This window comes from Perca flavescens, chromosome 13, assembly GCF_004354835.1.
Source record: "Perca flavescens isolate YP-PL-M2 chromosome 13, PFLA_1.0, whole genome shotgun sequence".
Lineage (NCBI taxonomy): Eukaryota > Metazoa > Chordata > Actinopteri > Perciformes > Percidae > Perca > Perca flavescens.
Window position 1 is genome coordinate 12993187 of NC_041343.1, and position 15370 is coordinate 13008556.

General features: G+C 38.1%; 1 protein-coding gene across 1 annotated transcript; it reads left to right on the forward strand.

The window, feature by feature from the left end:
- The first annotated feature begins 2805 nt into the window (after nucleotides 1-2805).
- mpzl2b (myelin protein zero-like 2b) lies at nucleotides 2806-10222 on the forward strand. The gene is made up of 4 exons (XM_028595368.1): nucleotides 2806-3273; nucleotides 6849-7018; nucleotides 7378-7588; nucleotides 8015-10222. Exons 1-4 carry the CDS (start codon nucleotides 3213-3215, stop codon nucleotides 8185-8187), a joined length of 615 nt encoding a protein of 204 aa, XP_028451169.1. The 5' UTR covers nucleotides 2806-3212; the 3' UTR covers nucleotides 8188-10222.
- The last annotated feature ends 5148 nt before the right edge of the window (nucleotides 10223-15370 follow it).

Genomic DNA, 15370 nt, shown 5'->3' on the forward strand with positions numbered 1-15370 from the left:
TAAAGCTGTGTCAGCTGATCGCAATGCATCATGGTCACGTTAAATCAAATGCTGCATTCCTTTACTGTAGAAAACACAGGTTTTCTAGGTGTTGACATTTGAATGGAATAATGTAGGCTATGTTTTAAAGTACAAACAAAAGAAATGAGTCATCTTCTCATCAACACCCTTAAATTACAGATCATATCTACTCTACATTTTATGATCAATATTAACAGTTTTATATGCTAAAAATATGTGAACATGGTTGTTTGTCACTCACTACTACTACACTCACTACACTCTGAACTAAAAATGTAACCAGATCCGCATAAGACTCCACCCCAGACTGTTGAGTTCCACATGACTGCTACAAATACTGATGAAAGTAGCTTACATTTAGATTAATTGTTTACTATTAATAGGCCTATGTCTCAGGATTTTAGAAAAGACAACCTTACCTTACATTTAAGATGTAGAGATATAAATTGACAACATTCTCTCAGATTTGGCTTAATGTAGAATTTTAAGTTTATGATTATGACAAAGACGTTAATGCAATTTTATGTATTAATCAAATTCCATTCCCAAATAAATTATTTGTATTTATGAAGGTAATGATCATACTCTCAACGATTTCTCCGTCTTACAAAACAAAAAAGCTCTCAAAACAATTAATGTATTTATTTCTACTTAATTAATTTATTTTACATTAGATTTGTTAATTTTTTGTGGTCTTGTGTGGCACTGATTTTTGTTTTATTTTCTCAACACTTCATCTGTAAGTGATTCTATTTTTTTCTTTTGATGTGTATGTTGAGTTTGAAATACAGATTAAAGAAAAAAGAAAAAAACAGGTGTGACATATATATATATATATATATATATATATATATATATATATATATATATATATATATATATATATATAAGGCATGCCACTTGATAAAAGACACACTTATTATTAGACCCCAAGGGAAGCATAGGCCTATACAAAGAAAATAAAATAGGGCCTAAATACGGAGCCTTGTGTTACTCCATGGGAGATGGGTGCAGAGGAATAGGACACCTTATCAATTGTAACAGGCTGATCGATCTTGGAGGTTGGAGGCAAACCACTGTGGCAGTCCCTGAATGCCAACAGCATGCTTAAAAAATAACCAACCAATTAAAAACCACCTCAAGCTGTAAATGTATACATGTCATGTTACACATGGGTGTACATATAAAAAATGTACCCAGGTTGATCAGTGTTATTTGGCAAACACATGCAGTGTCCAGTCGACCCTCTGAACTCGACACATCCATACAACCATTAACCATTAACCAGTGACCAAAGGAGAGGATTGACCAAAATGCAGGCAACAAAAACTGTCACTGGTGTTGTTGCTTTATTCTCAAGCTTATATTGATGTTGATTAATGTGGATGTAACATTGCAGACCTTACTTGGTGGTATACAAATCGATTTGTAGGCATTAACAACAGTACAACTCACGATTTATAGCTACAGACATGGAACACAAAAAATCTGGGGCGGTTTGCGTCATTTTCTCTTAAGTTTTTTAGCACAGTGCATTCTACAAAATTAGTTTATTACTCGATGTAAATAAACAGAATGTTCCTTAACTTTTCTTCCTTCTCTTTTTTCATTTGCAGGTTTGGACCCATATGACTTGTTCTTGGCTGTGTTGTAGAAATGACTGGTGAAGGGTGTTGTTTGATTGTATTTATATAGTAACTCAAATTTCCAGGTCCAAGTATTATTATGAGACCTACTGTATTAGAACTAGAAACAAGGCCTTGGTACAATACCGAGTTATAAATGCAAGATCTACTTGTCCTCATGTACAACAGCGACTATAAGCCTGACAGACGGTCACTTTTACTTCTAAATAAATATTCTGTCGGTATGAAAATCTGTGTGATCTGCTTTTTTTAAACTCCACTTAGCCTTGTGTTGTGTCCGTTCTTACCATCCTTGTGTTCTTTGTTGTAACATACTCTGTGTTTATAAGATGGATTAATGATCTCTTGAGGATGATTCTGCTTGTGACCCGTGAAACTGTGACTTGATCTGTGTCATGCTCAAGAGCACTACAACAGCTTGCATGCTTGCTTTACCATGCATTATGCATTTGTATGACTGTTTGTTTAACCACTGCGCTATGTTTATTTCTACATGCTTCCAGCTTGCAATTGTTACCGTCTGAAATGTGTTAATGTCAGGGGAAGCATAACATTTGAACTTGTCACAAAAGAGTGGAAACTGTGTGGAAACTTTATACCTTCTGTTCCCATAAATTGATTTCAGTGATTGTGTCCAGCAGAAATGTTGAAATGTAAAATATTTGCATGTTAATATAGGCTAGGCTATTTTAATGAGATGGACAATGCAATTTCATTTAAAAAATGTAACAAGGTAATTGAACTTTCTTGTGAAAAAAAACTGTATCACATCCAAATAATTTTTTCCAATCAACATATATTTTTGTATTTGTCTTAAAAAAAAATGATTTACTAGAGCTAAGTAAATAATAATTAATTAAAAATGTACAGAGATATGTCATATGCAGGGGCTGTGGTAACTGAGAAAAATAACAAAATGAAATGGCCAAGCTTTCAGACATCAGTGTATTTCAGTGACACAAACATTGACACATTTAAACCTTGAAATACTTTTCTTCTGCTTTAGCTACAGGCAAACACTATTGCTAACAATATGTTAGCCTATACAGTTTTAGACACATTTTCGACGATTGCCCATATATAGCGCTTTAATTCAACACGTTTGTGCTTGAAAGAATAACTGATTTTGTTTGTGATACGATACTGTGTCCACGAGATGGCACCAGTCAGAAGAAAATTAACTTATAACATATTTCAAAATGTAGGCTACCTTAACCCGTAGATATCAGCCCATAGTTAGTAAAAACACACTGGATGCGCCTGTTTAAATCCACACATCGAAGGTTCGTGGGACGATATCAGCCGAACCGAAACAGGCCAGGTGTTTATAGGGCAGGTTGGAGAGGTAGGTAGGCTGTCGGGTTATGCAATAGGCGAGGTAGTAAACACCGCCCATCAGGTGCGTAGTCTACAAGGGTGACTCATATTTTCACCACCGAAGAGAAGATTCACAAAAAAAGGCTCTTTTTTCATGAATCCGTTTAATAAATGTACATGAAGGGACTTTTACAGAGGAATTAACCGGCCGCAGTTAAGAAAGGATCAATGTTTCATCCTATGTATCGGATATGGCCTCTGCTTCTCCTGGGAGGATTTGTGGTGCCAGGTGAGTTTGAACAACTTCCTGGAGAGATTTCGCTGAAGTCTTCCTCAGGCAAAAACTAAGTTAGTTAAGAGTGCTTTTTGGAGTTAGTAGGCTAGCCTAATTATGACCAGCGTATTACTTCAGGACAAATCTACAATGTAAATAGTCATGAAAATAAAGAAACACATTGAATGAGAAGGTGTGTCCAAACTTTTGGCCTGTACTGTGTGTGTATATATGTATATGTATGTATGTGTGTGTATGTATGTATGTATGTATGTATATATATATATATATATATATATATATATATATATATATATATATATATATGTATGCATAGGACATGGATTATTTTCTTATATTTGATTGTTATTCCCTTAAACATGCATACATAATTGTATAGGGTTGTCTTTAAACCATTGTGTTACAACTCCTTGTGATACGCCTATATGTATTTTATTTACAATATATTATCTACTCATAATAACTGGTCATCACTAACAGTGACTGCAGCTATACAAGTCATCTACAGATTGAACACCAATTAGCAGCATGCTCAGCTTGACTATAGATATTTGATGATCGCAATTTAAATGTACGATTGCTGCTGAATTAATCCCAAACACTGCACAGTTTAATAAAAACATGAAGGCATTCATATTTGGCCAAAGCTGGAAGACTAGTTTAGCAGAAAGAACATAGAGACATAAAGTATGTTGGCTTTGATAAGAACTCTTTCTGTGGTGTTACATCAAATTTAGTTTTTCTCAAATATCCTGCAAGTTTTGAATAAGAAGGAGCTGTTTGGACAAGCAAGCTTGGGAACACCTGGCTTGGTGTTCTGGGCTTTGGTGTGGTGGGGATGTCTGTTTATGTGTTTGAATGGTGGCTCTCATTTTGCTGGAATTACAGAGTCTATGGCAGAAATAATAGACTTGTAAACTTGTAGCAGAAGTGAGTAAGTGTTGAACCATCTACCATGAGAGTGCTCCTGTAGATATCTGATCATAGTTACATTTCAGGCTGACTGATAAGCACTCTCATGGCGTCACAACGGAACGCATAGATAACATGAAGCAGGCTTTGTAACAAAAGTAATCATTCCTATGTTCCCAGGCTCTTTCCTGTTAGGGGGATAATATAGAAGAACTGAAACTAAACTGTACTGATATAGAGAAAATCAAATTTCACAATATTTTTGACAAAATACATCGATGTCAATATTGCAGCGATATTGTAGGGTTGACTATTGGTGCTTTCACAAATTATTTACACAATGAGATTTTTGATAAATAATCATCAGTAATGGTTATATAATTCAAATAATAAGACAAATAAGAGAACAGCTCATTCTAGTAATGTCAAAAAACTCTTTAAAAAAACAGCCTTTAAAACCAGGAAAAGACAACACGTTTACGTATTACGATATTACGGTATCCAAAATTTAAGTCGATGTCTAGCCTCATATATATCGATGTGGATATAATATCGATATATTCCTCAGCCCTAGCTGTTTTTACTGGCAGCATTCACCTGCAATGCCTCAGATAAGGTTGGAAAACTTTTCCTAAGCCATTGTTGCTATCATTGGGCACTGAATGTATTTTTTAAATCCCACTTTCAGTTTCTGCTTGTCTATCCCATTCCTTTATCAGTTCATTCTTGATAAGATTGTTGTCTGTTAAACAAACCTCATTCAAGTTTTATGGCGTTAATTCAGTTTTACTGCTCATGCTGTGGTAGGCAAATACTGTACTGAACTGGCTTACTAAAAGCAACGTCCATTACATTTGTTAACTGTATAGGAATCCACACTGACATCATAATTCAAGAAAAATAATCACTAAAAACATTGTTTACAATAAATCACTACTGCTATCAAACTACTTTGTCAGCCTAAACCTAACAAATATGATATTAAACATCTGTTTATCATTTAGGTGTTTGTATTTAAAGAAATATATGTAATGTGCTGAGGCTTTCTGTATGAATTTAACTAGAGGTATTGGATGTGCTTGTACTTGAACTCGGCTCTAAAATAATCACAAACCCCACGCCCCTGTAAATTAACTGTATGGTTTGCAAGCAAATGTTGCATATTGCTGCCAGTCTTGGTTTTAATTCATTTTAAAATGTAGCATTTGTTCTTGGTCTCCCAGTTTGGTAAAATACACCGACACATTCTAATCTATTTTTCCGGCTGGCAATGCAAATGTAAACAAAGTCAAAAAGCATTGCTCTGGTTTATCCTGGTGTAAAGACATTGAACAGAGGAAGGGGTAATGTTGGAGCTAAACAATTTCTCAGGAATAAGGCAAAGAAACCCATTCTAAATGGGCAAAGAGGATCTCTCATTGCCTTACACCTGAAGTTAATTGGGGTGCTTTTAAATTGATTTTTATTTTTTATTTGTACGTTTATTACATGCACTGTTGTCCAATATCAGTAAGTAGATCTTAGTGATGGATAGATTTTGATTTAAGATTTATAATATATTTATATATATATATATATATATATATATATATATATATATATATATATATATATATATATATATATATATATATATATATAATCCCTCTTTTTTATCATTAAATTGGATATCACCTACAGAATTACTTTATGACAAGTCCCTGTAGCTTCACAATACAGAGACACTGACCATGTCCTTCTAAATACTATCATCCTATTAAATTTAATCTTCTACAGTCATCTGTTTTCTTTCATCCCTACCTGTCCAGGATTACAGAACATTCTTGGCTTCTTCTTCTCTGCAATTTAATAGAAGTAATGCTTTAATCCCCAGGAAGAGTCTGCAGGTCTGATCTAAATCAGCATCACTGTGGCTGACATTGTGATGCAGATTTAGCTCAAATATTTAACTTTACCGGACCCCTAGAAGGAAGTGAACAGTTGCCAGTATACTTTGTTTCAAGTAAAACATGATGGGAAATTGTTCATTTGGGGGTCACTAAGATGTATTATTGAACAGATGTTGAATAACAAACATCCAAACCGTTTTTTTTTTTTTTTTTATATTTCAGAAAATATATTAGTTGTGTTTTTAAGGCATCTGTAAAGGCAGAACCCATCTGACCCACTGTACTTGTACACACATGCAATCATTAACCCATAGTAGGCATAGTAGCTACTGTATTTGGATTACTTGCTCTCTTGTTTGCTGTTCTGAAGCACTGAAGTCTAGTAGAGAAGTAGAAAACCAGATCTTGCAATCTCAAGTAGTGGCTGTAGAATAGATTGTGGGCAGTTATCGTCACAAGAAATGGACTCACAGTTTATAGCTACAAACAATGAACACCAGATATCTGAGGCTTACTCTGTCCCTTTGCTCTCAACTGTCAAGGACATTTCTGTTTTAAATAAGCAGTGATAACTATGTTTGGTGCAAACGGCTCTGCTCTTGTTTGGACGGTTTAATGAAATGCTCTGAAACTGAGGCACTTTACTGTAACTTGTGTTCTGTAAATGAGTCAGGTAATGGAGGTTTGTGTGCAACAACGGTGTGTAAGGTCAGCGTGAGGTTAAGGTAATGATGAGTGTTGTTTCTCACTTGCTTGTCTTTGTTACAGGGGTGCGACGTGTCAGTGGAATAGAGATTTACACCCCGAAAGAAGTGGAAGCAGTCAATGGGACAGACGTGAAGCTGAAGTGTACTTTCACTTCCACAGACCCAGTGTCGCCTCAGTCCGTCACCGTTTCCTGGCTCTTCCGACCCATAAATTCAGGATCGGATGAGTCGGTGTGTAAAAACTGTGTTTTTATGAAAATGCTTTGAATGTGTTTTATTATATATTAATGTTATTATTAGTTATTAAATCAACTCATGATTTTTTTTATAGGGTAGTAAAAGTGTACTGTACATTTGTTTCATTTTCTCATCACCAATAGTCACTCTATATACTTGCCCTCTTTTAACAGCTCTCTGGAACAATCAGAAAAAATGTCTTGCGCCACACATGTCAAAAGCAGAAGATAGGAGCCAGTGGCTTTTCTCATGCTTGCAAATTTGTTGGGACTTCTACACTCTTTGCAATGTTGCTTGTATTTGTGTGTGTGTGTGTGTGTGTTTGTGTGTGTGTGTGTGTGTGTGTGTGTCAGGTGTTTTACTACCAGGACAAATCATACCCTGTCACGCAGGGGCGTTTTAAAGACCACGCAGTGTGGTCGGGAGATATTATGAGACGGGATGTTTCCATCACCCTGCTCAATGTGCCTCCAACCTTTAATGGCACCTACATCTGCCAGGTGCGCAACCCTCCAGATGTGCACGGCAGCAACGGAGAGATCTTCCTCAAAGTCGTCAACAAAGGTCAGACTAGTAGCACTGCACGTTTGGAAGAAATGTCTGTCACATTTTATCAGCATCAAATGTACTACAGTGAAAGAAAAGTCTGAAATGTTGGAGGATCATTTTGTTTATTTTTGCTTTTCAGTCATTACCATCACTGTTTTCAACATGTATTTTGAATGTTGTAGTTTCCGCTGTATTACTCTTTCCACAGGGAGATCAGAGGTCAGGGTCTTCCCTGGAACAGGTAGCGGTTCAGTCAGTGTCTGGCTCAAGAGCACTTTGAATACCCACAGTATGATGTGAAGGACAGTGTGTTTAATCACTGAGACACTGTTTTATTTTGTATTCTCATGGTATCTCTATTTTGTTCTCTGAAACTTCCCAACAGGCAGCACTCAGCTTTCTCCCACTGTTATCACTGATTTTGGGTCTTGTTGCTTCTAGTTTCCCTCTCTGAGATCAGCATCCTGGCAGCGGCAGTTGGAGGCAGCTGTGCTGTAATCCTGATCCTCCTCGGTATCTTCGTGGCGGTGAAGTTCTACAGGAGAAAGCACATGGAACCCGACACTGAGCTGCAACTGCGGGAAAATGTGTGGAAGGACCCGGCTGTGTTGTAAGGGCCAGAGAGCCGAAGCTCCTCTTCTTCTCGTGTTGAGTCCGATTGGCTGTTTGTGTCCACTCTGCTGAAAAATAGAAATTTGAGGGTAGGCAGGCATCTTGTTCTATTTTTGCTTCTCCAATGTGAACCTCAAAGATATTATTGTAGTTTGTTTCCCTCAGCATTAGAGATTTAATGTACCACCCTCCCATTTGTTGTACTTTATACCCTTTTTATATGTTTTTTTTACCAAAAGTTCCCAGTTATTGTAATTACTAAGGTAATTTTATTGAGAGTTTTTTTAACTGTAGAGTAGGAGATATTGAAGGCCCTCTGATGGTAGTACGTAGGGCCTTTTCTAACTACATGCTGTTCTTGGAGCCTGTTCATTGATCTCAATTCACAGCTGTAGTACTGACTGCACCAAATTTGTTCTTTTATGTAATCATGGAATTTCTTTTAAATGTTAGTTATTTAATGATGTGTTTTATGGAATTATGCTGTAACCGATTTTGAATTTGCAAATACCGGGGGAAGAATTTTAGAACCAGAGAAACATGAACTGATTTTGGTGGAGAAATGTTCATGAATTTATGTTTTGGTCGTCTTTGTCCACGGAAGGAAGCAGTACTTCAATCCTCTGTGGTTGCTCCAGCGGTGGAGCCATGGTATTGAAGTCCCGCTCATTAAACCATCCTGACTAATTTAATCACAGCTGTCAATCATGACTTTTCATCCCGTTTTTATAGCATTAAATGACTAATATAAACCAAACTTATCTGAAAAATGAACACTTGAACAAACTGTGTGATAAGAACTATCTAAAATGAAAGAAGCTATATTTGGCTTAACGTGCACTTTGATTTTTTTAGTTTGGCCCATGTCCCATCTGCTGACATAGAGGGGGCGGGATATATGACCTATACTGCAATGATATTGGTGGTGATGATTCACACTCAATTGATTAGAGTCGTCTTTCCTGTTAGAACATCAGCCTTTTTTCTTTTCATTAACATGATTTAAACAGATGACATGTTTTTATTATAATTTTCAGAATTCAGTGAAGTTATGGTTGCTGAATTACAGCATACATTAAAGTTCATGTTAAGAGTACTCCACTGATTTAGCATTACACTCCTATAATATTGTCAGACTCCCGATGGACAGTTTTTAAAAAAGCATCAAAATCGATGCATACATTCTTCACTGTCACAACCTGCCTCTTACATTATTACCCACAATGCAACTCGACTGCAGATTTGGGTGTGTTGCTACTAGAGGCTAATGTAGCCTCAAGCTTCTGGCCTCAGGCAGTGACTCCATAATCCCAGATTCTTTTCATTTTCAAACTTGTAGTCTTCAGCCCCAACCGATGCTGACTCAAGTGACATCATGTGAGGCAATTGATCAGACTGCGCAGCTCCTCTGGAGCCACATAAAGTTTTATATAACGGTTTTTACATAAGTTACTCCCCAACACCTGTAAACTCTGATGTGTAAATCGGGGGATTTCCCCTTTCATTTCTATGTGTTTTATAGATGTAAGTTTGTTTTATGTGACTGCTGTAACTTTGCTTCTTTGTGCTAATTTGACTGGATTTCCATACAGCTGCTGCTGAAAACCTACTGCCTTCAATCAATGTTGTGAAAACTCGTGAATTTTCAATGTCGAATAAATGTCGACTATAGATTTTCAAAGAGAAGAGCCAGCTTAATTTGGCTCTTTGCTGAAAGCACCCCATACCAGTGCAGACAGTGTTTTTTCAACATTGGTGTTGCCACCAGATATTTCTCCTGTTCAATTTCCAAAAGCATCAGCCAACACAGACAATTTTTGCTGCCAGAAAGTCCGCCATGACATTTATGAGTGATAAACAAAGCCAGATTTTTACTACATTGGCAACATTGTACAAGTGATTTTGTATTAAGAAACTGTACATATTGTAAAATAAGAAAAACTTTACATTTTTTTTTTAAACATTGAAGTGTCATATCTTTATTAAGCAACTCTGAAATAAAGAACTGTTTTTGAAATTATAAAGTTGCATCAAGTGTATTTTTGATACAAAAAATCAGTGTATGGGGACAGATCAGCTCTTGAGAACAGATCGGGTGGGTGAGTGTGAAATACCATCAGCCACTCCTCTATGTGTCATACAGTACATGACAATGAGTTGCAGTCACACTTCCTAGCCTGAGTTTATCTGTATTGTAAACCGGTTGAATAAAATCTTACTGTGACATTTCTTTGAGTTGTTTTAAAAATGATATACACCTACTGGACAATCATGAAATCACTGTTGGCTTTGCTGTTATGTCACTCACATTACAACTCACTGGAAAATCTGAGACGTTGCTATTCCAGTGAATGAAGCATAAATTCACAAAAACAACAGAGGAGGCATTTACTGTAGGACGCCCCCTGGTGGAATCATGAACTCTCCTATTTCATCATCCTTAAGTGATATTTAAGTAAGTATTTATTTTTTCCTGTTTACTTTTACATGGAACAGTTATTCAAGTCATGGTGGAGAGGAACTCTAACCTGGGACATGTGGTAACCTGTCTGGGACTACACAAGATAAAACCACACTGACTCTTTTTGCTCAGTGAGAATGGAATGCAAACATGCCTGTTGAACAGGTTCTTTCTTTGTATGAATGGTTCAAGTGCTGTTACAAAGATCATTTTAAGACATCTTACAGCAGATTAACTTGGTTTTTAAGGAAATGATCAGCAAAATTGCAAAGGAACATTTAATGATGATAAGAAATACAACGCTTTGGGTCACAGTCAATTAAAAGCTTTGTCAGCAGTAGTTCCCATTTTTCTCGCATGAGCTTTAGAGTGTGTGCGCGTGCCTGTGTGTTTAGCCACTTACCTCACAAAAATAACTAAATTTTGTTATCCATTATTGTCTTTCTTTGTAATTTCCTCACATTGGGAAAGCCACAGCGATCATTGCTCTGCATAATAACACAAACACAGACACTGATATTGACACACGCTTTTGGTATTTATTAAGGAGTGAGAAAAAAACAAAAAGAGAGATTAGGATGCACAGTGCACATCAGCTGTGGCATAACAGTCACAGAGCAACTAAAGAGAGGTGATGTAAAGTGAGAGCCAGACATTACCAAGCAGCATAGAGAAGATCAGGCCGACGGCTGTGTGTGGTGTACTTGTAGTACTTCAGTATTAATGCTATTTTATACTTTGTACTCCTATACATTTATCTGACAGCAGTAATTACTCATTTAAGATTTTACCTTCAAAGAAAACAAAGTAAATAATACTTATAATAATCTGGATAAATTTATAAAATAGAATGGGTTGTTACAGATTAAACCTTTTTGGCATAATGACCCCCAAAATTGCAATGTCTAATTTAGGCCTCTTGTTACGTTCCAGATGTTTATGAGATGTTAGCAGTTGCGCCAAAGACTGATTTTTCCCTCTAAATGTCTCATATTTCACTTAAACCGGCAGTAGCTTTTGGCCACTTGGGGACAGCAGAAACAAGTTCTGAACACAACACTGACATATTATCACCTTTTAAGGTGATATGTCAAACTTGTTAGCAAACAGAACTTATTTCCCCAGCCAACAGTTACGGAGCAGCATTCATTTGGAGTCGTGTTTCTAATCTAATATTTACTCTAATAGCCAGCTGAAAACAGCTGCCTGTTGCGGCCAAAAACAACGCAGTGAGTGTGTTGCAGTTTGTTAAAAGTAATGTTACGTATGTAGTGAGTGAAAAGCTAGGGTACAGTTTGTGGAAAAACTGGATTTAAATGTTGGTTTTGCAATGGGCAAAGACGTCATCACCCCAGGCAGACTGTAAATACCAGATCAATCACGGAAATACCTTGGAAGATGCAAACTGCCTCAGGATAACAGGTGAAAATACAGTATATCCTTTGTATTTCTAACATAAGGTTTACGTTGAGAGGAGTGTACAAGGTGCCAAGGTCACATTTGTGGTGAACAATCCTTCAGATTTATCTTGTGACTCTTTGCAGAGGTCCCCAACCCCTAGGTTCGGTACCACAGAACAAAACGACTTAACCTGTACTAACTGTACAGTATAGTTACTGTAAAATGCTAAATAATGTAATAATGTCATATGCCGTCACTGTTGAGCAGAAACCTTGTCATTTCAATTTTTTCTCATAAATAAATGCTATTGGTCACCGTTTACGTCTGTCTGTGGGTTTAACATATTTAAACGGGACGAGGCAGTTTTGTCTGACTATGTCTGAGGTAGCTTAATCAAATGTTTTCAAATTAGTCTTTTTTCATTTCCTAAAAGGAGACGGTTTTGGACATGCAAGGTTTTCACCTGACAGTGACGATATGCAATATATAAATCACAGACCAAATATCTAATTACTTCTTCCACCATTAAGTTCATGTTTTCATTGTGTGACTACTTGTATTGATTTAACCCACTAATGTACAGTGAGAGCTGATATGAATGTCTTTTTCTCTTCCCTTTGGATCAGCACACATTTTGCTGCAGTAAGAGCAAATGACACCTATGCATTTTTAAAAGCTGAGGGTGCATCTGCATGGCATCTATTAATAATAACATGGGACACATAATAATTAATATCTGTATGGTACATTGAATGTGGTTATGTTTGTGTGTCTGTTCATGGGCACTCTCTCTCTCTGTGTTTTAACAGTTGTCCTGCACAGGTCTGCAGCAGTACCCTGTCTTTCTGCAGCAAAATGCTGTTTTATTTTTTTATTTTTTTTTCTTTGCAGTTCTGGAAGAGTTCCCACCGCTGCTGCATTGATACTCCAGTGGAGGGGCCTGGAGAGGAGAGCGGTGAGCCCGCAGCTTGGCCACATGATCTCTCACTTTAGAGCTCCACAGCCGTCAAAAAGGATCCTATGGAGTCTGCATACAGTATGTGCATAATAATCTGTTCAATGAATAATAGATCCCAGTGTTAGGTATTTGCAAAGTAAAGTACAATATATATTTATAGGGCAATATCCCTGCATTGGTCTTCGTGACTGAATCTGCCAATGTAAATTTCAGCTACAGTCCTTCAGAGTTGCGAATATTATCTTTTCTTCTCCCGTAAAAGAAATAGTTTGGTTTGCAGAATCAGGATGTTAAGTTCAAAATGGATGTGTAGCTGTCCCCTTGTCCTCTGCTAGTATAACTGTACCTTGACTCAGATGGCACACTCTGTCACATGGTCTCAGTGGCATCCAATTAACACTCACAATTCTCCTTTTTCCCAATGTTAAACTCAGTTTAACCACTCAGCAGCCACCTTTTTCTAATGAACTCATAACAATAAGCCATTATTACCGTGTAGTCGCCTTCTATTTCCAGTGATTGATGGAGTTGGACAGGCATATAGTCTTAAGTGTATGAATGCAGCGTTAGCCAGTTCTAAAATTGACTGATCAAATCTGGAAACTCTGAGCTAAGCCCTTCCTCCGTCATGTCCTGCAGTGAATAGTGCAGACACATGCTATTGGTAAGCTGTTGATGACTGATGTGTTTGTACATTTATAGGAAAGGAGCTGTCCCGTTGTGAAAAATGACTGCACACACCGCCTCATATTATAATGCACTTGCAGCTGCATTGCACTGATCACAAGAGAGTAATGAATGCCTCATGATATACAAGATAGTTTGACCTTCTAGGCATTGAATGGGAGACACACACACATCACCGGTGGCTGTGGATGTTGATTATCCTGAGTCAGGGGAATATGAGTACCGGCAGGAGCCTGCCTTTCAGGAAAGGAGGAGAGGAGAGACATAGAAAAATGTTACTCTGTCCATCTGGGGAAGGATATAGAAACGTGGAAACATTTTCAAAGTCCAATTCCAGTTAAAAGCTCAGACATTTCATATTGTGTTAGTATAGAGATAGGATAGATGATAGAGAGTAACTATTGTACTGTTTCTCCTCCCTTTTGTACTTCTGTGATGCTGAGTTTGATACTTTAAAGGTGACGTGGTGAAAGAACATGTCTTTTTATGAATGGATCATTTGGATATGGGACTGTGTGTCTGGTCCGGCCCTGGGGATGCATTACACAACCTCCTCCTTAACCTGCACTGCAGAACTTTTCTCTGATCTTCACAAACACTCTGACAAAAGTGCCTGGGTCTGCATACACACCCCGAGCCAGGAGATGGGGAGGAGGGTGAGGCAGGGAGGGGAGCAGAGAGAGGAGGAGTGAACGGGGGGTGATGGAGGAGAGAAAGAAAATACGTGGGATATCGGGGCAGGTGAGGGAGGAGGGACGGAGAGATGAGGGGAGAGAGAGAGAGAGAGAGAGAGAGAGAGAGAGAGAGAGAGAGAGAGAGTGGCATGCAGCCAACGGAGAGGACAGGGAAAAGTTGTGAGGTAGCCGGAGGGACGGGCAGGGAGAAGTGTCAGCGTCATTGGTGCTCTGCTGAGAAAGAATGAGAGCAACGGCTTTTCCTCCTGTCCGTCAGTCTCTCTGCGTTTCTGTCTGTCTTTCTGATTGTCTCCCCCTCTCCTCTCTAATTGTCTCTCATCCTGGCTGGCGCTGCAACGTTGCCGGCTCTGCAGTGAAAGTGCTGGCTGGTGGATTCTCCTTGAGTGAACCCTGACTGTGCGCAGTGTTTGCCACTCCGTTACTGTCCTGTCCACACTGACTCAGCTGTGCAGGCAGCCTGCTGGCGTCTGAGTGAACACCGGCTGCACCAGCAGGTAGGCATGACAAAACTTGAAATGTGCATGTTATAATTTGTTCCTTTAGCTTTACCCCTTTTACATTAGACATAGACTCAGGAAACATGCAATCACACATTATATTTGTAAAATAAAAGAATAAACTTTCACTGTCTTTGCTTATATAGGGACTTAATGTCCTATTTTAAGATTTCAGTTGATTAACTTTTTTCTTCTTCCCTTCTCTCTCTCTGTGTTTCTTCCCTTCCCCTCATTTGCCCTCTGTCTAACCTACAGTCTCTTCAACAGGAGTGCTGTGAGGGTTGGCGGGCAGGCTTCGTACCCCCGGGACTAGTGAAGGAGCACGAGTGGGTCGTGCCTCGTTTGGGGTCCAGACACCCAGACAGCACCTTCCAGATTTAATCCAGTAAACCCCAGAGGCCAAGTTGTACTAAAGGATATTATACGAGCTATCTGGAGCCTGCTGGATCCTGCAGCAGTATTTGTTTTGGAGCAGATCTGGCTGCC